Source organism: Sminthopsis crassicaudata, chromosome 2 (genome assembly GCF_048593235.1).
Source record: "Sminthopsis crassicaudata isolate SCR6 chromosome 2, ASM4859323v1, whole genome shotgun sequence".
Lineage (NCBI taxonomy): Eukaryota > Metazoa > Chordata > Mammalia > Dasyuromorphia > Dasyuridae > Sminthopsis > Sminthopsis crassicaudata.
Window position 1 is genome coordinate 435129000 of NC_133618.1, and position 24260 is coordinate 435153259.

General features: G+C 40.9%; 2 protein-coding genes across 9 annotated transcripts; one reads left to right on the top strand and one right to left on the bottom strand.

The window, feature by feature from the left end:
* The first annotated feature begins 63 nt into the window (after positions 1 to 63).
* On the top strand, positions 64 to 17140 carry LOC141557119 (homeobox protein EMX1-like). 4 transcript variants are annotated; one of them, XR_012486716.1, is made up of 4 exons: positions 64 to 6739; positions 8660 to 8844; positions 9321 to 13739; positions 13842 to 17140. XR_012486716.1 is itself a non-coding variant. In XM_074292302.1 (3 exons), the coding sequence occupies exons 1-3, from the start codon at positions 6487 to 6489 to the stop codon at positions 9480 to 9482; spliced, it is 600 nt and encodes a 199-aa protein (XP_074148403.1). In that variant the 5' UTR covers positions 64 to 6486; the 3' UTR covers positions 9483 to 17140. The 4 variants fall into 4 exon arrangements, 2 of the variants coding, with proteins under 2 accessions (XP_074148403.1, XP_074148404.1); XR_012486715.1 differs by having other exon boundaries at positions 9321 to 9657; positions 13571 to 17140; XM_074292302.1 differs by having other exon boundaries at positions 9321 to 17140.
* Positions 15175 to 23390, bottom strand: LOC141557116 (rab11 family-interacting protein 2-like). 5 transcript variants are annotated; one of them, XM_074292295.1, is made up of 6 exons: positions 23281 to 23335; positions 22431 to 22466; positions 22005 to 22343; positions 20339 to 20543; positions 19804 to 19894; positions 15870 to 17427 (listed from the first exon to the last, which is right to left on the bottom strand). In XM_074292295.1, exons 3-6 carry the CDS (start codon positions 22307 to 22309, stop codon positions 16946 to 16948), a joined length of 1083 nt encoding a protein of 360 aa, XP_074148396.1. In that variant the 5' UTR covers positions 22310 to 22343; positions 22431 to 22466; positions 23281 to 23335; the 3' UTR covers positions 15870 to 16945. The 5 variants fall into 5 exon arrangements, with proteins under 5 accessions (XP_074148399.1, XP_074148396.1, XP_074148398.1 ...); XM_074292297.1 differs by lacking the exon at positions 23281 to 23335 and adding an exon at positions 22950 to 23262; XM_074292298.1 differs by lacking the exons at positions 15870 to 17427; positions 22431 to 22466 and adding an exon at positions 15175 to 15700 and having other exon boundaries at positions 23281 to 23387.
* Between the last annotated feature and the right edge of the window lie 870 nt (positions 23391 to 24260).

Sequence of the window (24260 nt, forward strand, 5' to 3'; positions counted from 1 at the left end):
TTGTATGAATGACAAAGTATTTGAGGGAGTTTGTTTTACCCTGTTTTATCACAATCGAGTACTATGGCTCAGGGCAGGGGAAATGGATTTCTTGGGATGTAGCATTTTGGTCATCAGGTAGCATTTATCAGTCAGTTTGTGGTGGATACAAAAAATAGAGGATCCTCAGAGTTCTGGCCATCTTTTCTGGGAAACCAGACTTAACACATGATGAACAATGAAGTCCCAGCCCAGTCTCAGATCCTAGGCAGAATTTTATATGATCATGTGCTGGGAAGGGGGAGAGAGGTATATCCAGTGAAGTGAAAGGGAAGAAAGGATTAAAAATTAAAAATTCACTTCCAGACAACAACTAGGTATTTTAAAGGCTTTTGGGGGAAATATAAAATTAGTAAAGATTTATGACTTACCCTTAAGGAACTCCATAGTTTAGTGGGCAGGTAAGACATGGACACCAACTATAATAATAATAACATATAACATTTATAGCACTTACTATATGTCAGCCACTGTAGCAAGCATTTTACAATTACTTAATCTTCACAACAATCTTGGGAGATAGGTGCTATTTTCTCCATTTTATAGATGAGGAAACCGAGGCAAGCAGAGGCTAAGTGATTTGCCTCATCACACAGCTAGTAAGTGTCTAGTACAAATAATTGTAATTCAAAAGAAGGGGTCATTCTAGGCTAGAGGTGAGCAGAAGTGCAGGAACAGGAATGAACATGACATTTTGGGGGAACAGAAAATGAACAAAAAAAGAGAAAAACTCAGGAAATAATTGAAGATACACTTGGGAAGAGGAAGGTGGACTACAGTTGGGCAAGGAAAGAGAAGGAGACCCAAAAGGAAACAAGAAGACCCTTGGAAGTAGTTCATGAGGGAGGAGGGGGAGAAGGAAGTAATGGAGGCCAAGAAAGCAAAAGTGTTCATTGCTGTAGAAATATCCGAGAGGATAAAGATTTGGGAAAAGTCATAGATCTTATCTATTTAGGAGATTATGCATAAAAGCAGTTACAGGTGGGCAGTTGAAAGCAGGGATTAGATCAGAGATAAAACCAAGCAGGAAAAGAGAAGAACTGGAAGTGGTAGAATTAAAACACTCATTATTATTGAATAATAAGTGAGAAATGGGATGATGGCTTGAATGGACAACAACCAAGTTTTTTTTTTGTTTTTTGTTTTTTTTAAAGGTGGAGCAGATAAGCGTTTTTAAGGGAAGAAGGAGTTGCTAGAAGGGTGGAGAGTATGGGAAATGGATGATGGAAGGGATTTAAAAGCATTTAACAATACTATGTATCAAGCACTGTATTAGGTGCCTAGGATAAAAATACAAAAATCAAGACTGTTCCTGTCCTCAAGAAGCTTATTTCTTACTAGGGGAGGAAAGCTCATGTAGAAGAATGGTGTTCAGGAGAGGGGTCTTTTGGTTTAGGAAGTTATAGATATGATAAGTAAAGTCATTAGGATAATTGATTGACAGGAATGGCATTATCAATTTGATTACTGTTCCCAAAGCAAATGGAAGCTGGTGAAGAGAAGGTATGATAAGGTGGTTTAGTGGGGAAATAGAGAACATCACAGGTGATTCTGGGAGTGAATAGAAATAGTGGACTCCAATAAGGAGTGCAAACCTATTGCATCCTTGGCAGGTGGAGAGGAAAAGGATGATATATAGTGTTTGAGGTCAAGGATGAAGCTCAGCAACAGTAGGGAGATGGTCCTGAGATCAAAGCCCCAAAGATGGGAAAAGACAGGATCTTAAGCAAAGTTGGAAGGAGTAGAGAGTAGAGTAGAGAAAACCTTTCCTAATACTCATGGGTTTTTAATCTTAGCTCCCTCTTCAGAGTATTTTGTTCCCGTTCTCTGTGTAAATATTTACTTTTTCCAGTGAAAGATAAATTGTTTTGAGGGTAATGTTTTTTTGTCATATCCCCAGCATCTAGCACAATATTTTGCACATTGTAAGAATTCTACTTCTGACCCTGAAGAGAGGATGCTGCTCTGCTGACAATACTTTACATGTATGCCACAGTAGCATCTATTACACTGTGCCTTTCTTGTCACAGTGACTTTTTAGGTAGGTAGGGCAGGGATTTATGACAGAGGAGAAAACTAAGGCACAGTGAAGTTTGTGACTTGCCCAAGATTACACAGCTGTTATAAGTTACAGCTAGGATGCAGCTCCAGACCTTCCAACGCCATGTCTGGTCCTCTTTCTGCTGCTCTACCTTGATTTACAATATGTTAATATTATATGTATGTAGTACAAGATGTAGTATTGTAGATAGTATTGAAGATCTAACATATAGACCAAAAGCTTTAATCTCTGATTTTCTGTAATCTGAAAGCTGGAAGAAAAACTTAATGGACTCTGTTTTCCTGTGTCCCTTTAACCCAATAATACCCGTGTGTCTTTTCCATTAGTGGCAGCTAGATGGTGCAGTGGAGAGTGTGTTGGGCCAGAATTTCAATGTGTTTCAGATACTTGCTAGTTCTGCAGCCCAAGGCAGTTAGGTGGCACAGTGGTCTGGAGTCAGGAAGACTTAAATTTAACTCCAACTTCAGACACTAGTTGGGTGATGCTGGGCAAGTAACACAACTGTTTGCTTCAGTTTCCTCATTTGAAAAAATGGAGCTGGTGAAGGAAATGATAAGTCCTCTATATCTTTTTTTTGTGAAAGAAAGAAAGGAAGGAAAGAAGGAAAGAAAAGAAAGAGAAAAAGGAAGAAAGAAGAAACCATAAATGGAATCATGAAGAGTTGGACAATTGAACTATCTGGAAAAGTCACTTAACCTCTGCCTCAGTTTTCTAATTGCAAAAAGTATAATAGCACCATCTATCTCCTAAAGTGGTTTGTGAGGATCAAATGAGATAATATTTGTAAAGCTCTTAGTGCAGTGCCAGACACGTAATAGATGTATAATAATTGCTTATTTCTTTCTCTTCTTTCTTTGTCCAAACCTATCAAACTCCTTAGTGTTTTCTCTTTTCCCCTTTCAGCACCTGTATTTCTAGCACCAGATCATCCTACCACTACCTGCTTTCTCTCCATATATGTTTTTGTTATTGTTTTTATTTTTCTCTCTATATATTTCTTGAGCTGTTGAATGCCTTTTGAGGAAGTCATCTCACCAGATCAAATAGGTCCATTACAAATTCATGTTCTCTAATCTCAAATGAACCCTCATTGTTGACAAAATTTTTATTCTTCCTTTATTGACCCTACATATCATTTCATTCAGTGGTTTTTCCAAATCTCTTCTCAAATCCTTATTACCTTCCCATGTTCCCCTCTGAACACATGTCCTTATATGCTACTTTACTCAGAAAATAGAGGCCATCCCTCAAGAGTTTCCCCTTTTCCCCCAATCCATACACCCATAGTCTTTATATTATCACCTATCCTCTCCTTCATTCCCATCTCTTAGAAAGAGGGGGCCCTTGCTCCTTCCTAAAACCAACTCTTCTGGCTGTACCCTTTATACCGTTACTCTCCTGTTTCCTCCAGGAACTTTCCTTATCCATTATTCCCCGTCTGAATTTCTCTCTGACATGTTGTTCTTATGTGGCTGTGCTATTCTTTGGTACTTCTATTTCTATTCACATTTAACAGATACTTTTTTTCAGACAAAGCATGTGACATAGGGAGTGCCAATGGTATTATCCCCATTTTATAGATGAAGCTAAAGCTCAGAAGAATGAAATGAATATGGAATAGTGCAAAGATCACTGGGTTTTCAGTGATCAGAGAATCTGACTTTACTACTTGCTACCTTACAAATCTTACTATTTTACTTACTGCCTTACTTCTTTACTAACTTTACTAATTTTGAGTAACTTCTCTGTAACTGTTTGCTCTCAAATGAAGACATTGGACTAGGTGATCTCAGAAGTCCCATCCAGCTCTAACTCATGATCTAAGTGACTTGCTCAACTTCCATACATCCTGACTTAGCTTCCATTTTCTGTCTTGAAATCTAAGTTGGTTAATAACTTCCTTTTGTACCTACACAGCTTTCATTAGACAACTTCCCCTTTAGAACTGTTTGTATTGTCAGATTTCATCCTTTAGAGCATCACAGCTCTCTTGAACTGACTTCCCTTTCCGTATTTTAAGCCATGGAAGCCCATTTATTTTTTCTCCAAACTCTGAAATCTGCTCACAATTCAAGGCACCAGACCATGCCCAACTTTCTCCTTTATATTTACTACAAGCTCTAGGGGAGAAGGTCACTTGCATCAAAAACGCTAAAAGAAGCTCTAGATGCAAATGCTAGGCCTTTTGTCAGTGGACTTTGAAAAAATCATAAGAGAATGGGAGAGGGGCGATAGGGCTGGAAAGGGCAGATTCCTTGATTTTCAAAAAAGGAAGAAAATAGTTTTTAAAAAATCAGCCAACTGGTGAACTTGATTTCAAATCTGGACATAACTCTAGGATATGTTATTTAAAGTATGGTTTCTGATTATTTGGAAGAGAAAGAGTGATTACAAAGCATCATCACAGGTTCAGCAAGGTAGCTGGTTAGTTTATGCCAGGTAATCTCATTTCCCTTTTGATTAGAGGATCACTATAGCAATGTTGCTGTTTGATTGTTACAGTTCCTCAAGACCCATTTGGGGTTTTCTTGGTAGTAGAATGATTTGGCATTTCCTTCTCCAGCTCATTTTATAGATAAAGAAACTGAAGCAAACAAGGAGTGAGTGAGTTGCTGAGGGTCACAGAGCTAACAAGTGCCTGAAGCTGAATTTTGAGATTTTCCTGATTTCAGGCCCAGCACTCAAGCCACATATAATATAGGAGTAGATAGGGATAATGTCACATCTTGGATTTTTAGAAAGGTGATAATCAAGTTTCTTATGATGTCCTTCTGGTTTAAAAACTGGATGATACTAATAAAATTATGAGAACTGGAATCTTGTGGAATAACCAGGCCACTACAAGTTTTAACCAAGCAGTGATTAGAAGATCTTATCTTTTGTCCATTCATGGGAAAAGAATTAAGTGCCAAGGCCCAAGCCCATGATGAAAAGGTTCTAAGTAATAGTGAAATATCACCTGGGTCAGCAACAGCTGCAATGGGAGAGCAAGGCAGCAGTAGCATTTGGTAGTGCAGAAACTTAGGAGTCTTGCCCATTCAGGTACATAGACAGCGAATTAAAAGTTGAAGCTGAGCCCCTGGGAATGCATTGAGGACTTCAGTCATCATGCCAGACAACCTAAAGACCATCAGTGAAACACAGAGCCCAGAATGTTCCAGAAGTCCATCTACCCTCACCAAGATCCTCTGGAGCTAATTAGTTGTATTGAACATTAAACTATCCCCATTCCCACCAGAAACTAATCTTTTTTCCTTTATCTGCTTTTAAGAGCAAATAATTCTGTTGTTGGGTGGAGAAAACAATACTGAGTTAGGTCTTTCTTTAGAGGACTGTTACCATCTTTGGCCCTACTCTGTTCAATCTTTTAATCATTGAATGGAAGCATAGATGTTTATCAAATTTGCCAGAGAGAGACATGAAAGTGGGTAAGCACACTGAATGATATAGTCAACATCCAGCATCTTACATTTGGGTTAAAGCAATTGCTGGATTATAAGATTTTAGGGGTTTGGATGAGGATAGGTAACGGATCATAAGTGCAAACTCATAAGTCAATTGTGTAACATGATAGCAAGACAATAAAAACAACTTTGCTCTTAAACTTGTGCTTCCAGAAGGACAAAAGTGAGGCTCCAGCCAGGCCATACCTGAAATATACCATTTGGAGTCATTGACAAACAGGAGGTGGAGGGGGTATTGACCATCATCTGGAGGAGAGGTTTGGAAAATATGGGGATCTTTGATAAAATCGGGGAAGATGAAACGGGAAGATGGACGTGGTCACTGTCTTCAAGTTTAGAGGGCTGTTATGTTTAAGACCCAATTAGAGATGTTCTTGGTTCACAGGGCAGAACTTCTATGGGTCGAAAGTTTCAGGCAGACACTTCTAGTGGAGTTAGGAGGAGAAAGTTTGTTTTTTGCCCCAAGGTATAATGGCTTAAAAGAAGGATCTTGTAGAAAGTTATATACAGAGCAAAACCACGTCGGAAGTTTGTTTCCAGCCCGGAGAGGGCGAGATTCTGAATTCTGCAGCAGTTTCAGAGGAAGGGAGACTGCAGATCTTTTGTCAGGATGGAACTGTGACAGACAAGGTCTTGTTGGAGGTGGTGGAGATCCGCTGGGATCTGAGGGGAGGGGCCCTTGCAGAGAGCGAGTACCTGCCCAAGCTGGGGCTGGGGAAAAACGCTGGAGAGCCAGGTTGTGCGTGGGGGCGGGGTGGGGGGCCTTGGGTAGCTGGGCGGAGGTAACCAGTCCCCTTCCCCTCCTCGGGGCGGGTTGGCGCATGCCCCCAAACTCCCGGTGCTGAGTGCGGATGCAGCGCAGTCGGGGCCCGATAGTCCGAAAGGAGGTGGCGCGCCAGTCGGCCTTTCCCGGGCTCCAGCATGTTCCCCTCCTCCCGGAGAGGCTTCTCCGTCGAGGCGCTTGTGGGAACCTCCGCCGAGCCGTTGCTGCGCCCCGCGCCAGCCAAGCCCGACGCTTCCCCAGCCTGGGGGACTGCCCGCCTGCTGCTCCTGCTGCCTCCGGCCGTCCGGGAGCGCGGAGCCCACGGTCGCCTGGGTCCGCCCCCGCCCCGGGACCTGTGCAGCTGCCGCCCCGGGCTTCTCCGAAGCCGCTTGTGGAGCCCGAGCTTTCCGGGTGAGTGCGGCTGAGCCTCGGGGAGCGCGCCGCGGGGAGGCAGCTCCAGGGGAAAGTACTGGGCGTGCACCTGCCGCTTCGCTGCTCCGTGGGCGGTGAGCGAATCCCTTCGCCTCCGTGCCTCAGAGCCCCAGCTGTAACTGGCGAGCGGGGAGATCGGGAGTGTGCGCGGAAGGGCTGGTGCCGGGAGACGGCGCTCACTAGAAGCCTCCCAGCCAGCGCTCCTGGACTGCTCACGGAAAAGGATTGCCTTTCGCGGGGGAAGGAGCCCTGGGTCAGGGAGGGGCCGCTCCTCGGGGAGCGGGACGGAGAGTTGAGGCCGAATGATCTGGTAGCCCCTCTGACCAGGAACTGGGCACTTTGTACGGGGTGGGGCGGCACAATTAACGCCTAGAATAGCTTCTGCAGCTGTCCCAGGGCAACTTAATTTCCTTTTCTCGCGCCGATGCTGCGGGGGGAGGCAGGTGTAGGATTACTATTTCTATTTTATAGATGAAATAACAGTTTCAGAGAGGGAACATGCTTGTTCAAGGTCACAAAAAGCCGGTCGCGACCCAGTCCCAGTAAGCATATGGTTCTCATTCCAGCCCCCTCTGATCCTGTCGGGCAGAGCAGGACAAGCCGCAGTGGCTCTGTGGCCACTTTGGGGACGGAAAGTTTCATTTAGAAGTTGTTTCCCCGTGGGATGCAGAGCGTTAAGGAGTGGCGGGGGGGGGGGGGGGGGGGATCGAGGACCCTGGCCCGGGGTGGTACCAAAGGAAATGGTACGACCGCTGGTAAACGGGAGGTGGGGGCGTAGAGGGGAGGAAAGAGGGGTGGGGGAGAGGGAGAAGTTTCCAAGGCTTCCTTCTTCAGGTCAGTGTCTGGGCTCCAGTAAGAGCACTGCCATTCACTACATAGATCTCCCTGGGATCATTCTGTAGGTAAGAATATTCCTTTCTAGGAACTGAAGGCACTGCTTAAACATCACCTTACCAAAGCTCGGTACTAATGATTCCTATCACCAGTGATTTAAGGTTCCTAAAATATTTTCCTTTGGAAAAAAAAAAAAAAACAAAACAATTCTGGGAGGCAGCTGGAGTAAATGAGATACCATTTCATAAACGAGGAAAATGTTTAGCAATGTTAAATGACTTGTTCAGGGACACAAAGTGTCAGAACAGGATTTCCCTGAGGTTACCCACACAAGATGAAGCGACTCACCGGATCTATGCATGCCAGACTGGTAGCCCAGGCTCCAGAGCAGCACGAACCCCTACCAGCCAGTGCCCTCCCGCAGCCATTTGAACAGAGGTTGGACAGCTTCCTTTCCCTGTCTTATCTCCAACCTCAACCAGTATCCTCTCTACTCCACTGAAATCGCCTACATATACAGTGCCTTTAGACCCACATTTTCCCTCATTTGATATCTAATCCCTTTTGATTTAGGTAGTGGAAGTGGTGAAAGTGTCACAGAAATATTGGCAGAACCTGGGAACTTCCATTCTCATTCTGCCCTACATTTTCCTTTGTGGAAGCATTAACAATGGGGGCAAAGTAGTAGCTGGTAGAAGTGGTCTTAGGACTTAGAACTGAAAGGGTTCTAGACATCCTTTTTAACACTTTTATTTTACAGATGAGGAAACAAGGTCTTCAAGGTCATGCAGATCAATGAGATTGAAAATAGGATTTTAACTCAAATCCTAAGGACTCTAAATCCAACACTTGATTTTATAGATATGGGAGCTATATAAACTATTATTGTTCCATCTAAACATCAATGCCAGGATGGGCTTAGAGCAAGGCCTTGGGGAACTGGGGAGAGAGGATGGAGATGCTATTCTATACTGTCCTGACAACCAAATAGAAACATTTGGGGTTTCTTGGACACTAGCTGGGAAAGGTTAACCAGAGAATACTGGGGCTTTTCTTTTCAAACAGGAGAAGTCCATTCTCCCGAGAGCCTGCTTCTTTGTGGGCCCTTTACTCGAAAGCCCAAAAGGATCCGGACAGCTTTCTCCCCATCCCAGCTCCTGCGGCTGGAAAGAACCTTTGAGAAAAACCACTATGTAGTGGGAGCAGAGAGGAAGCAGCTTGCAAACAGCTTGTGTCTAACGGAAACTCAGGTATTGTTTTTTTGGTGTAGGGGAAGGGAAGAGGAGGGAAGTCATTTCTATACTTTACACATCTCCTTCTGGTTCCCCTGTTATGTCCAGGAACAAGAATTTGAATGAAAAGGAGCATATTCTTCTCAAGGACAAGTCAGAGGAGCTCTTTGGTGTAATTAGCATAAACTCCAAGTCCTGTCTAATCACAGGCATGTAAATTCCTTATTTCTTAGACTGTCAGAAGCAATATTTTATTAGGGAATAGGTAGATGAGAGAATAGTGGGAGGATCCAGAGGCACACTATTCCAGACATCAGTATTAATAAAAAGACAAATGTGGTGAGAGGAAATGTAGTGCAAGAATTCCCTGGGAGGTAGAGTACCCTAGACTCCCTAAACACAAAAATACAAAGGGATAGAGGATATATTGTCTATTAGAGTCGGGTTAGACTATCAGTCTGGGGAGGTGTAATCTCACTAGACTCCTCCTGCAGGTCAAAGTATGGTTCCAAAATCGTCGAACAAAACACAAAAGGCAGAAGATGGAGGAATGCCCAACAGCAGAAGAGAAGAGGAATGGATCGCTCATGAGTCAGTGGCAGGTGGCTGCTAGGCAGGGCACTGATGAGGACGTTGATGTGACATCCAAGGATTAGGAGTACTCTTGGAGATTGGAAGGTGCCCTTTCATGAAAGAATGCTTGAGGCCTGGCCCTGGGACAAGTTTCATAGTACCTCTTTGATGAGGCAGACAAGAGTTTAAGAATTTTCCAATGATATCTTAACCACCTGGATTCTGGTTTTGAGATTGACACCCACTCAAAATTGCAAGGTAATAAATTGGAAAAGATGAAAGTGTTCTTCAGAGCTGAACACATGCCTATAATTTCTTTTGAGGTAGCTGAGGCTTCTGGATCTCAGGATCTCTGAGATATAGTGCATTAATCCAAATCTGGCACAATAGCTAGACACCACCAGGCTGCCTAAGCAGCAAAGTGGCAGCTCCATTTGGAAACCAAGGTCACAGTTCCCAGGCTGATCCATAGTGGAACTGGGCCTGTGAATGGCCACTATACTTTCATTCTGGCTATGATAAGGAGACTGCCTCCAAAAAAATTTAGTTTTCATAAAAAATTTGCATTGCTTTGAGTATAAGCTGGAGCTCCAGATAACTACATTGAAGATAAAAAGATGGAGCTACCTCATTTAACAGTAATGAGAAGTAGTAAGGTTGGAGAAATCTAGAAGACACTTATCAGAGAAAGCTTTTCCAGGCTTGGCCTTTCTGACCCATCACCAACTGTCTGAACTAAGTTCTCTCAGCCATGCTTACTTCCCTTCATTCCATCAATCACTTCACATTAAGGAGTCAGAATGGGAAAAAGAGACTTGGAATCTACTCAGAGAACACAATCTTTTTTAATGGGTATACAAGGAGTGTCCTGGTGATTCATTACATATTTACATATGTACAGAGATACATTTGAGTATATTGGCTATCCATTGATTTCAGTTCTATCTTGTCTGTGATCCAGTGTGTGAATGTGTGTATGTATGAATGGATGTGTTCCCATGCTTGAAGTCTTTCTGTCCATTGTTGCAGAGCCTATCCCAAAACATTTTTTTATCTTGTGCAATACCTGTGTTCTCCCATACATCCTCTACAGAGTACTTCTCAGTGTGCTTTTTGCTAGGTCTCTCTACATTTCATAGATACCAGTGAAACATTTGGGCTGGCTACTCTGTTTTGCTATACAACCAGGTTCTGCTCCTTTCCAAACATACATTTCCTGAATATCATCCCTCCTGCAACTTAAAAATGTGAAAATATAGCATGGCCCTACGTATACCGACTATCCATTGAACTGTTCCCAGCTCTTTGATCTTAACAGCATCACCAAGTGAATGTATGGAATTTTATGCCAGGGAGCTGCGAAAACACTGCATTTTCCCAATTATAACCCAGTCTTCTTCCTGCTATTGAGTTCTAGGCCTAACATATTTATATGTAAAGCCTATCTCAGATGTGTACTGATATAGTAGGGTAAAGTTTTAAGTTTAATTGGGAATACTATAAGCTTCCCTATTATTATCACTCCTAGGATGAGATGGATACTATTCTAAGGCTTATCAATTTTCTTGACAGATAGCACTTGAATCCCTTCTCATGTAGCCTTCTATTATTGTGTGGGCCATGACTAAGAAAGCAAATTTGGATTTCATGACAATCTCAGGTTTCTGACAAATCCTTCTCCTAGGGCTAGTAGGATGGTTGCCAATAATCCCTCTGCTGTACTTCCTTCAGGTTAACAAGGAAAATGGAATAAATCTGCTTTGCCTGTATGAATTATACCTCACCTATATACAAAGTTTGGCCTGTGAATTTTCAAAATAATGCTTGAATCGAAAGGGATATTTATTCCATTTAATGTAAAAAGCAAATATCTTGGTGCATAAATTGCCCATGTTATATCTTTTCTATGCTGGGATGAGGAGGGAAGTTTATTAAGAAAAGATGATTTATAACAAATATATCAGAAGACATATTGTTAAGAACCCCCTTACTGGTGGACATTACTTTCCAAGAGATTTCAGATATATATTTTCTATTCTGATTTTGCCTCAATCTTTGAGTGAAATCTGAATACTTTGATTTAGAACCCTTTCTTCCAATTTGCTATGATTGACATGTGTCAGGTACAGTTAATGTATAGTTAAATCACTTTTGATTCCTTTAATCAGATGCTATTCGCTTTATAGATGCTTGTCTGCCAAAAGCTCGAGTGCTCTCCATACTAGTCTTTTCTCCTTAATACCCAATTAAAACAATGCTGTTTGCAGAATCTTTTTTCTTAATAACTCATCCATATTTCCTTAAAGAGGTTAAAGCCAAGTTAACCATCTCTTCTAAGGAAAAACAATTCTCTTAAGGGTAAAATTCAGTCAAGTCTTATATTGTAGTTCTGTTAGTTTGCTTGATATCCTTTGTCATAATAACTATCATTCCTGGAAACTGCCCTCTACCACATACAACCTGACTGCCCTGTTAAGACTGTTAAGAAAAAAACCTACCAAATAGTGACCAAATCTGACAACATATACAACTTTTGGCTTGTATTGTCTCCTATTTTCATGTCCTGAAGAGGGAGTTATGTTTCATTATCCTTTCTGCAGGACCATTATTCTTTTTGTTTTGCTTTATTTTACTCTGCATCAGTTCATCAAAATCTTCACATATTTTTCTGAATCTTTTGTTAATAGTCATTCCTTACTGTATAATTATATTAAGTTAAACATTCATGTCACAGGTTTTTCAATTATATTTCAAATCTGTTTCCATTTCTAGTTCTTTGTTACAAAATTGCCACTGTGATTATTTTAGAATATACTGGACTTTTTTGTTTTTGATCTTCTTGAATTGATTCACTACTAGAATATATGGACAGGCTACCCTAGAATAACTCCCAATTGAGATCTAAGATAGTTGGATAGTAATATTGTATTAGTGTGCTTTTCTTTTTTTATATAACTTTATTTTTCAACATTCACCTTTGCAAAACCTTGTGTTCCATATTTTTCCCCTACCCTCTCCTATAGACAACAAGCAATCTAATATAAGTTAAATATGTGCAATTTTTCTAAATGTATTTCCAAATTCATCATGTTGCACAAGAAAAATCAGATCAAAGGAAAAAAAACATGAGAAAACAAACCCCCACCAATAACAAAAGTGAAAATACTATGCTTTGATCCACAGTCTCCATAATGTAGACGCCTGTCAATTGGGAGATGACTAAATAAATGTTGGTACATGATTGCAATGGATTATTGTGCCATAAAAATTATGAATGTTCACCAAAATTAGGTAACTGGAAATAAGAACTACTATAAGATTTTATAGGCATCTTATTGGCAAAACTGATGGGGAAAAAAAAAAAACAAGAGTTGGAGGGGCTTTGGGAAGATAAGCTCAGTAATTCATCATTAATCCAGTTATACCATTTCTAGGCCTGTTTTCCAAAATAGATCAAGAAAAAAAGAAACATATACATACCACATATATATATGCATATATATATATACATATATATATATATGTATATATGTATATATACACACACACAAATGATTATGTCAGTTCTTTTATGTTAGCAAAAATACTGGAAACTAAATGAATATTGGTTTGTTGAGGAATGGATTAAAAAATGATCTATGAATGGAATGGAATATCATTGCATTCAGAGAAACCTGGGAAAATCTGTTATTTGATGGAGAGAATGCAACAAAGAGAACATTATTTAAAAACCATTATGAAGATGACTTGAGAACTCAGATTTATAAACAACTATGATACCAGAAGATTGATAAATCATACATCTTGGATTAACTTTGTTCTCTTAGGCTATGCTTATTTGTAACAAGACCTTTCCCTCCCCCACCAATAGTTACGGTAAATTGGAGGAAGGTAAGGGAAAATACAAATAGCCAAAAAAAAAATGGATAGAGGGTTGAGAATTTTTTAAATGCAGAAAAGGTCAGAAATAAACAGACAAGCAGGAAAGCTTTGAAAACTACAACTTCAAGCATATCCTTAAAAAGAAAGTTTCAATAACAGAGATCTGCAATTTCATGTTCAATTTTCTTTTTCTGTTCTACTGTGTATATATAAATACCCATTTTATTTAGTGTTTGGTTTAGTTCAGAATAGAAATAAAATTTTAAAAATATATTTAAAAATATTACAGATTCAAAGCAGCATGGGAAGACTTATGTGAAGTGAGGCCAAGTAAGCAGAACTAAAAATATGACAAATGATTTAAATGGAAACAACAACAACAACAACAAACCACCATAAAGACAAAATTAGGCCCAGAAGAAAAGATGAAAAAAAATTCCCTCCCCTCATCTGCAGAGGTAGGAATTATAGATATGCAACATTGCATGCAACAAAGGACATACTTATTGTATTTAGTTTTGTTTAACTGCTTTTTTTCCTTCTGTTTGTTTTTGTTATAGAAAATAACTCTCCAGGTAAGGGAAAAGGATAGAGGACATATTTTAAAATGGAGGTGAAAAATAAGATATCGAAAAAATTTTTACAAAAACCCGAGTTCTTTCCCTAGTCATAAAAAGTAAGAGATACTTCCTTTTTTATAAGTTTCTTTTATATTCAGGTTATATATCTATTTTGAGCCTATGTTATAAAGTAATGGTCTAAATCTAATTTCTGCCAAACTGCTTTCCAGTTCTTTCAGCTGTTCCCTTTGAAAAAGGAGTCCTTCACTAGGCATCTATATTCCCACGTGCATCTACTATTGAATTACCATGCTTAATTATTCCTTTTTCTTGATTTTCTGATTTGTTCTTCTAATGGGATTTTTTAAACCAGAATTAAATTGTTTTTAATAACTGTTTAGAGACCTAAAATGCAACTAATACTATGTACCCTTGTTACTTTTCTCATTTCTTTTGGTATTCCAAATTATTTTGTCTAAATCTATAGTTTCTCTTTGGTAATTTCATTAGTATACCACTAAATTACTAAATTGAATAAGGTGGTATCGTTTTTATTATATTACCACAGTCCAACCATGAGCAGATTATCTCTTCAATTATTTGTCTTCCCTTCTGCAAAGTGTTTTCTAGCTGTATTTATGTCTTGGGTTAATAAATTAACTCCTATTTTATGCATTCTGTAATTTTGAATTTTTTGGGTTTTATTAGTACCATATAAAGTGGTACTGATTTTTGTAGATTTTGTATTCTGCTACTTAACTCAAATAGTCTTGCTTTACCAATTCTCTGATTTTTCTCTTAAGTATCCTTTTTGCTATTACTTATACCTTCAATTCTGTTTCTCTTGTATTTCTGTTACAGCTAGCATTTCTAGAATCAAATCACTAGGGAGGGGGAACATCCTTACTTTGCTCATTTGTATTGGAAAAACTTTTAAGTGTTTCCCTGTTGTAAATACTAGGTCTTTCTTTCAAAGATATAATTATATTAAATACTGTCTGGTAGGTCATTCTTGTGGAGTAGACAAAATGCAGGAGGAAATAGCTATTCTGAATGCAATGTGGCAGAGTATAAACAATGGGTTTAGAGGAACTAGGTTTAAAGCTAGAATCTACTACTTAACCATCTCATGTCACCTTGGACAAGTTTACTTCTATTTGTAAAACAAAAGGGTCTGCACTATATGGATTGTAAATTCATTATTCCTAATTCTGCCCTTTGAGACCAAGAATAAATCTTAATCCCCTTTGCACTGCACTGATCTCTGTCAATCTTTAAGCTTATCCCCAAAGAACCCCAGAACAAGTGACCTTATTAGCTTCTGATAGGCACATCCCAAAAACTTTTTATGTTTTATTTTCTGAAGGCTGTAGGGTGATATATAAAATTTAAGGTAAGAGTTGAGGGGATAATTTGCTTACTTCCCATCTGTCCTACCAGTAAGATCAGGAGGTAGGATCTGGAAAGCAAAGTGAACCCAACTTATTTCCAACTTGGACTCTTCCAGTTTGGGAGCTCACTCCAAAAATACATAAAAATTTCTGTTATCTCATTACACCTACCTTTCTTTCTGCTGCTGTCTAAGTATTAACACATACTTTCATATTCCTAAGTAGTGATATTTCTATTTTCATAGGAATAAGCCAATGAATGATGGGAATTAGGGAAAAGCTATTGGTTACATCCAATCTAGGATCTAGGATTCCTTTCTTCTTGCTAAAGTATAGGTCATTTCCCATGAAATTTTGTACCATTATAAGTTACGTACCACTGATTTCATCAATTTGGACATAAATGAGGATTGGTAGGACTCTCGATTCAACCTTGCAGACTTCATGTCATTGCACCATTTCTACAACCTGTTGTGAATAGAATGGGACAAAGGACCTAAATTCAGTGACTAATATTTGTTTATAACCTTGATGTATTCTCTGTAGATTTGGCCTAGAAAAGTTGTCTAAGCACTCAAACAGAAAAGAGGCCACTAATCTGTACATTAAGATTCTTGATGGTACATAAGGACTTAAGTTTTAAAATGTAAATTATTGATGTTATATTGTATTTTTATTTTGTTAAATTTACCAGTTTATCTTTAGACTCTGGAGTGCTATACGCCACATGGAGCAGTGTGTTCAATACCTCTGGTCTAGGTTACAGGAGATGGATGTTTCTGGGCTAAATGTAAATCAAAACATTACACTATGGCTCACAAATAATATGTAGTGTCTTTCCAATGCTGGCTACTAGAAGTGATCTGTCTCATTATGGAATTTTTAAGGCTACAGACATTCTAAATGATCTTTGGTCCAATAAACCAAGAAAATTTGCTGTCAAGTCAGAAGAAAAGTAAAAATGGCCATGTTGTAAAGTGTCCACATGAAATGACACACTAAGAAAATCCAGATTAAGTAACAAGATCACTGATTTAGGGCTGGAAGAGATACTAGATGTTATTTAAATTAATGCCCTTTTTAAAAGATGAGGACAAGTAACGTACCCAAGGAGACAAAGGTACTACAGTCACTCAGAGCAGGTCCTCCTTTTTATTAAACTACAAGTTGTGAACAGTACTATTGAGGACCATTGTTTGACAATATGCTCTATATCCATATGCATGCAGGCTATATATGTATATATCTTTATCAAAGTCAGAAAGGCTGTGTGTGCATAAACTATCCCTTACTTATTTCCCCTGCTTGGTTTTAGAATACCAGATCAAACATTTGTCTTACCTTTCACTGACCAGCATTTTTGTTCTGCATCCTTTAACTGTTTAGTAAATGAATTACAGAATTAAATGAGTTTTAGGGAAATCCCTTACAGAGGGAGTCAGAGGAGTTCTCTGACTGAAGGTAAATACTCTTTTTAGTAGATTTCTAATATGGTTACAAGTCAGGACCCTAGAATCTGTATAGAACTAAGCCTGTACCAGCTATGAATAGCAATAGGAAGATGATGGAAGGAACAGAGATTTTTTTTCTACATGAAATATGGTGCATTTTAAAACCATGTTTAGCATGTATATATGAGTCAAGGTTTTGTTTTTGTTTTTTTAAATGTAAGCCAGTAAGTAAAAAGACTGTTACAGCAGGAATAGTCATGCATCAGGGGGATAAACCTAAACAGCTAAGACATGAACCATAGCAATTATGGAAACCCTTTGATGAATTCTGCTGCTTCTTTGAAACAGGTTCTTTAGGAACCTCCTGCTCTGGGGAGAAGGAAGGAGAAGATGAACAGTATGTCTTGCTAGTATGTAGACTATTCTGGGATGTACAGTCTAAGTTCTCTGAAAAGATCTCCCAAAAATCTTCACAGTCCCTTTCCTTCGGGAGGCTTGATTTCTTTTTGCTGAATGGAGTAAGTGCTTTGCTGGCCAGGTCCGGAGGCTCTTGGTGTGGCAGCCGGAGTAAGGAAGGTGACATGGTTGGATAGCTACTTGAATGCTTTGGTATCGAACTAATACCATCTGTACATTGATTTAAATCCTGGAATATCTCTTGGCAGGAATGAAGTCTGAACCCCAAGCCTTGAGTAGTGTCTTGTGTGTTGACATCTGTTTCCAGGGCCAGCATAACAGGTGATGCTAATGAATTTAACAAAAAGAGAGAGAGAAAGAAAGAAAGAAACACACAAAAAAACTAGAGGCAATAATTCACCCACTCCAAAGTTAACTGGTTTGGAGTAAAGCCTTTCTTAAAACTCAGAAAGTTAGTATAGCTTGTCAATGGTAAAATGTAAAAACAACAAGCATTTATTACGTGTCTACTATGGACAATGCAGTGTACTGGATGTGGGAGATATAAAAACAAAATGAAAAATTAACCCTTGCCCTCAGGGAACTTACATTCTACTGGAGAAATACAACATATACCCAGATAAGTAACTATAAGATAAGCTGAAGAGGGAAAGAGGAGAATTAATAATGGGGAATCAGAAAAGCCTCTCTTAAAAGGTGATTCTTGGATTCTAAGAGGTAGATGTGAGAAAGGAATGCATTACCAAGTTTGGATAATAGTTTAACTAGGTTGTGACAGTTTTGGGATGATAAATTAAAGAGTTTTTGTTTTATCCTAGAGGCAACAGGGACTACTGAATATTATTGAACAAAGAAGTGTCATGGCGAGATCTGTGCTTTAGAAAAATGATTTTGGCATCTATGTGTAGACTGGATTAGGCAGGAAAAGAATTGCAAGTAAGGAGATTAGGAGATAATGAACTAAACTAAGATAGTGAGAGAAGAAAAGGGGACCAATTTGGGAAATATATTATGGAAACAAAACTGACAAGATTTGTAAACTGACTGACTATAATGTGTGAGAAAAAAGTGAAGGGTTAATGATTCCAAGATTACAAACCTGAATGAGAGGTAGGATGTAAGTGAACTCAACAGAAACAGGAAAGAAGTTTTGGAGGAAAGGCAAGTTCAGGCCCCTTCTCCAAAGATATAGGTTCAGTTATGGTATGTGGAGTTTGAGGTGCCAAGGGATATTCAGGAAGAAATTATCTACCAGGCAGTTGATAATGTGGAACTCAGTAGAGAAATTAGGGTTTTATATATATTTGGGAGTCATCTCTATAGCAATTATATCTATAAAATAATTATCTCTATAGAGATGATTATTGAATCTGTGGCAGTTAGTGAAATCACCACCAAAAAAGAATGTGGAGAGACACACACTAGATAATCATCCTTTGTGGATATCCTCACTCCACTCCCCAAGAGATGGATAAGGATTTAGCAAAGGAGAACAAAGAAGTAGTAGCAGTAGGACAAATAGGAGAATCAGGTAATAATGTATCAAGAATGCCAAAGGAATAGTTTTCAGGAAGAAGAAATATCAAATAATATCAAAAGCTACAAATAGGTAAAAATATCATACTGAGAAAAGGCCATCAGATTTAGCAAAAAAGTGATCATTAGCATCATTAGAGAAATGTAGTTATGGGATAAGATTGCTAAGTAACAAATAGGAAAGTAAAAAAGTAGATACAAATGTAGGCACTGTTTCCTAGGAGATTTGCTGTGAAATGAAGGCAAGATATAGAATGATACTTGAAAGGATGGTAAGGATAAGTGTTTTTTTTAGGGGGAAATGTGAGCATGTTTGCAGGCAACAGATGAGGAGTCAGTAGATAAGGACTGCCTTGCAGTGATGAGAGCTAGTCGAGATTAGAGTAACATAAAAATTGTATTGGGGCTTAATTAGTATTCTACAGCAAAAGGAAACGAGAAGGAAGATATTAGGAATAAGCCATGATTGGGCGTGGGTAAAGTATGAATCAGAAACGCTAGAGAGTAAGAAGGTCACAAAGTCCTCAAGACATGGGAACAGAGGAAAATGAAAACAGAATGGGGGAATGGATTGGAAAAGTAGGTAGGGATGAAGTAGATGAGGGCATAGAAAGGGATTAAGAGAAGGGAAACAGGAAGAGAGAGATGTAATGAAAAGAGTTTGCAATATTAGTGAGGAATTTGAGAGTTCTAGATTACAGAGATATCTCTATCAGCTAATGATGAAATCAAGGGTATGATCACCTCTGTGGTAGCAATGGGGTAAAGGTTAAGTCATGTGAGTTGAAGGGGTTGTTGAACTAGAGGGCCGGGGTTTTTGAGGGGACATCAGAATTAATATTCCCAACTCTAAGTAAGTAAGTAAGTAAGTAAGTAAGTAGGGATAAAGTAGGGATTAAAGTAGAGAGGAAGACTTTTACTGAATTCCTTGAGAAAGAAGAAGGAATGACCTAGGAGTCAATAGAAGATTGCATGCAACAAGGATTTAGATAGGGTGATATATGGACTGATGGAATAAACTTCAAAGGAGAACAGGTTACTGATAGCACCAGAGGGGAGGTATGGAAATGGTAGGGAAGAACAAGAAGTAAACCACTAACCTAAGGTTAAGCTTAGTTATTATGATTAATCAAATTAGAGAAAAGAATCCACTCAATAACAACTCACCTCTAGCTGAAAATGTATGTCCTGAAGAACTGGGAGCAATAATTGATGCCTTCTCTGATTCATTAACATAGCTATAGTCACCAATACTGGACTAAAACAGGGAACAAATAGAGAATAATGGATCTTTGTACATGTGACAACCCTGTTGTTTCATGTAAGGTAGAAAGTATATTTCATAGTCATCTGGCAGTTTGCTAAATTGAAATCTGGTAAATTAGCTTCAAGGCTGAGGGATCAAAATCCTAATGATTATTAGTTCAAAATTACCCAAGTTTTGGTCCTAAAAGAAATTCTGTCCCTGTGTAAAGGTCAATGTTGCAGTGATTTAAGAGCTGCTTAAGACTAATTGCACCATCCCCATAATCCCTATACTGTGGTATACTTTAAAGGGTATACCTTTCATATTTCCATTTACCTTAATACTGGTCAGAATTATATCATTCTTAAAGAGACTTATGTGTAACAGGTTCTTTAAAAATATGGGGAAAACTGAAAAGATAAGAAAGCAAAGATGTTAGGAGACACAGATTCTTACCATAGGAAAGGAATTTGCTTTATAAATCTTGCTTCTCTTGTTCATTAATCTGCTGTGGAGTTTGCCAAAGGATGACCATGACCCACTGTTTTTTGGAAAAACTGGTTCCCTGTCCTGGCCTGAAATCTCCATGAACTGAATACTGAGTTGTAGACGCCCAAGGTACTTGTTGGTCTTCCTGCTTTTGGACTGCAAGATGAACCACCTACATGAAGAAAATTCCCAAGTAGTTACTGGAAGCTAGCACAACCATGCTACTTTGAATTGGTTTCTGGCATTTTAAGAATTGCCCACATACTATGCCAATGATACCACAACCACTGAAATCTTATCCTACACATAAAATGGATCTTCTTTCAGGCAGCTAAAATAGAATTCCCTCCTAGCTTCATGAAACCCAGCTTCCTCTTTTACCTTCATTTCCCCTCTATGTTTTAGGGTCTGCTACCAAACACATTCTCTATCTCAATAAAAATGTCTCTTTGATTTAAAGGAAATGAGTAACATGTTGCTCAACAAAAGATTCTCTCATACAAGTGGCCCTATAGAAACAAATTAATCAGAGATTAAATAGGTGACATGATATATTATCCTCTTTGTTCTCCCTTTACACGAGGACATATAAAGTTCTAGAAGTAACAAGCCTCCATTACTCCATTCCTTTCCTTTCTTTTGATCACCAGGAATCTATATTCCTCCTTCCATTAATTTCATTGTTATACTCTTTCAATATCCTGATCCCTGCTCTCAATTTCCTCTACTTAACAGATTCTTCCTTCACTAAAAATGAAATTTTTAGATTTTTTCCCCTATTGCTGAAGTATATTCCCAGTAATATTTACAGCCCACTCTTGCTTACCGATGGTATTGGAAAACAAACTCATGAATCTGTAGTCAAACATTTCATTAAAGCTGATAATTTCAGCTTCTTCCCTCATTTAACCTTTTACCAGCTCAGGTAACAGACTCACTGGAATTTCCTCTGGTGGAGAAATTGTTAATGGTAGGTAGCAGCAGGGAAACTAAGGGTCTAAAACTATGGCCATGGGCCATTTCCAGCCGCTGAGGACGTTTATGCGGCCTGCCAGGTTATATGACAAATGGGCTGAGGGGTGGAGGTTTTGTTTTTACTACAGTCCGGCCCTCCCACAGTCTGAGGGACAGTGAACTGGCCCCTATCTAAAAAGTTTGAGGACCACTGCATAATTCAAATTAAAATTATTTTTTGGGTTTTATTTAGTTTCCCATGCTAGGATTACATAGCCACTTTCCAAAACAATTACAACTTCCTTTGAACCTTCATGGAAATGGAAAACATTCATGGGTACAAGAGATTGGTTTAGTATGTGGTTTTTACCAAAAGCAGCTACGCATAACAGGAGATCCCCGATATAAAATGTCCATTTTATCTTTTGAGGGAACAGTTGATAAAAATGGGATTGCTTTACTCTAGCGTGATAGCCCTGCTAATTTACAAGGTCTTCATCCTAAACTGACACCCTGACAGTGGATATTGACCTTGGTATGATGATACATCTTTGTTCATTCATCTGTTACCCCTACTCCCTCCTGCTGAAGCAAAGGCCTGATTCAGCAGAATGAGGAAGAGTTCCAAACTTCTCAAATCTCCCCATTTAAGTGTGTGGGAAAAGCCAACTCTGCTCACTCATTGTTCCTCTTGGTTTTGTCTTGGAAAAGCTGCTTCAGAGAAATGGCTATCTGGCCCAGGAACTGGTCTGCAAACCACTGGGAATGGTGCTTGACTGTTAAGATGAGGTTAGGATCCTCCCCAAAATCCAGTTTACTGGGCAGCTGAAGGATGCAGTCCTCTTTCCACTCGGGACTCAGGTTGTGCCGCACCACCGAGGTCATGTACTTCTGTTTCTGGAGCCGAATGATCACAAAGGCGTTGCTAAGTCCAGAGCGTCCTTTGGCCTGTAGATTCTGAGCCCGGAGGACTGTCAGCTGCATGTGAGTCGGGCACCATTCTGTCTCCTTAACTGCCCTGTGGAGGAAAGAAGCCAGTGGTCACTGCAGCCACTCCCCGGTGCTGATCAGATCCCCTAGAAGAGACAGGTTCAGATATACTTACGGGTGAGGCAGTCACTAGTGGCTCCACTGAGAACCACTGGAGAGAGAAGGAACAGAATCCCCTTCAGAGAGGGGCCCTCTGAGGTGCTGGGAAAGCCAGCTGAGGCAGGGAGGAGGAATGGCACTCTGTAGGGTCAGTTTGGATGGGTTCAGAGGCCGGGAAGGGAGAGGCTCCTTCTTGCCAGGGGGCTTCCTTTTCTGGAAGCAGAGACTCTAGGAGCGTGGTAGCCCCTTGGTATGAAAGAGAAGAGACCCCCAGTCCTTCTCGAAGTGGCAAACAGACACGGGAAGCAGTCTGAAGGAGTCCCCCTGGGTACAAGCAGAAGCCCCCTCAGGGGATCCCTGTGTGAGGATCCCCCTTCCATGAAAGCAGAGAGCGAGTGGGACAGATCCTCCTGGGTGGACAGACAGACCCCTTCCCCAGGGTCCCCTTGGAAGCACAGACTGTCTCAGGGTTCCCTGTGTGAGGAATGGAGATTCCCACGGGCCCCCTGGGGGGACCCTCTCCCCACGCCCTTACGGAGACATTCTCCTTAGGAGCTGCCCTTTAGGGAAGCAGAGATCCAGTCCCAGGGGACGTCTGCTATCCTTTGGGGGGAAGCGGACTCCACCCCCCAGTCCTTTGTGGGGAAGCGAGGCCCCTTTCAAAGCACGCGTCCCGTGGGAAAGCAGAGCATCCACCCCCCTCCGTCCCCCTCTCCTGGCGGGAAGGTTCCCTGGGGGACACCCCTCGTGTGAAAGCAGAGATGCCGGGGTGCCCCCTCCTAGGACAGGGGCCAGAGGCAGGGGCTGGTCCCTCCCGGGTGGGGGAAGGTTAGCGGTGGGGACTCGAGCCGCGCAGCGTCCGTTACCCCTCGTGGGGCGCGCGCTCCTCGTCCTGTTCCATTGGCTCTCACGCCGGCAGCGCGCGCTCCGCCGGCGGAGGCTCGAGCTGTTCCTCCGAGCCATCGCCCGCGCACGCGCACAAGGAGGCCCCCTGAGCAGCTTGGCCGCGTGCACGGGCGCGTTGCGAGGGCCTGGGAGCTCCCTTCTTTCCTCCCGGACTGGGGCAGGGGCCGGAAGCGCTGGAGTTGTGTAGAGAGGCAGGCTCATCCTCCCGGGTCCTAGCGGCTCTGCTTCCCGAAGGACACGCTCCTCACGGAGCTGCGCGGGGGATGCGCTCACGGGGACCGAGCATCCCAAATGCTGCCTGGGGAAGGCCTTACGGTGGCCCGGTCCCGCCCCCTCGTCCGAGAGATGGGGAACTGAGGCCCGCGGCCAGGGCAGCAGCGAAGGCCCGCCGAGCTAGCGTTCCGTCCGACTCCAAGCCAAGGCATTCCTCCCGGGTCAGGCCGCCCTGCGAGGGCCTTCCCAATTAGAACGCAAACGGAAGGAGAGAATATTCCGCAGGGGCCGAGCCCCCTGGGCTATTAACTTAGCCAGTCCTGCGGAGCCATCCCTTAGCGAGGTGCTTTAGTGCCGAGGGAGCCACGGGGACCAGCCGCTCGTGGCCCGCTACACTCCCGAGCTCCCAGAACCAGATTAAAAGGCGACTGGAGATATTTAACAAAGCACAACAAAACATACCGCTGCGGTTAAAAACGAAATCCACACGCCTTTGCGAGGCTTTCCCCAACTCTCCCCGTCAGCTTCGAGTTTGACAGCCCTGCCTTAGTTCTCAGAACGTGGGACTCGGAGTGAGGAGGAGAGCTTAAAACCTAGTTCAGACATACTTGCTGTACTCACTGTTTCTCTAGGTCTCAGTTTCCTCATCTGTAAAATGGATTCAATAACCTCTACAGTGGTCCTCAAACTTTTTAAATAGGGGCCAGTTCTCTGTCCCTCAGACTGT

What these genes read in the sequence shown, in the direction of transcription:
- LOC141557119 (XM_074292302.1), top strand. Translation starts at nt 6,487, where the DNA reads ATGTTCCCCTCCTCCCGGAGAGGCTTCTCCGTCGAGGCGCTTGTGGGA. An exon ending in GTGGAGCCCGAGCTTTCCGG is followed by an intron (nt 6,740 to 8,659) that starts GTGAGTGCGGCT and finishes CTTTTCAAACAG; the next exon opens with GAGAAGTCCATTCTCCCGAG. An exon ending in TGTGTCTAACGGAAACTCAG is followed by an intron (nt 8,845 to 9,320) that starts GTATTGTTTTTT and finishes CTCCTCCTGCAG; the next exon opens with GTCAAAGTATGGTTCCAAAA.
- LOC141557116 (XM_074292294.1), bottom strand. Translation starts at nt 23,315, where the DNA reads ATGGAACAGGACGAGGAGCGCGCGCCCCACGAGGG. An exon ending in GAGCGCGCGCCCCACGAGGG is followed by an intron (nt 22,344 to 23,280) that starts GTAACGGACGCT and finishes TTTCCTCCACAG; the next exon opens with GGCAGTTAAGGAGACAGAAT. An exon ending in AAAACCAAGAGGAACAATGA is followed by an intron (nt 20,544 to 22,004) that starts GTGAGCAGAGTT and finishes TTCTTCATGTAG; the next exon opens with GTGGTTCATCTTGCAGTCCA.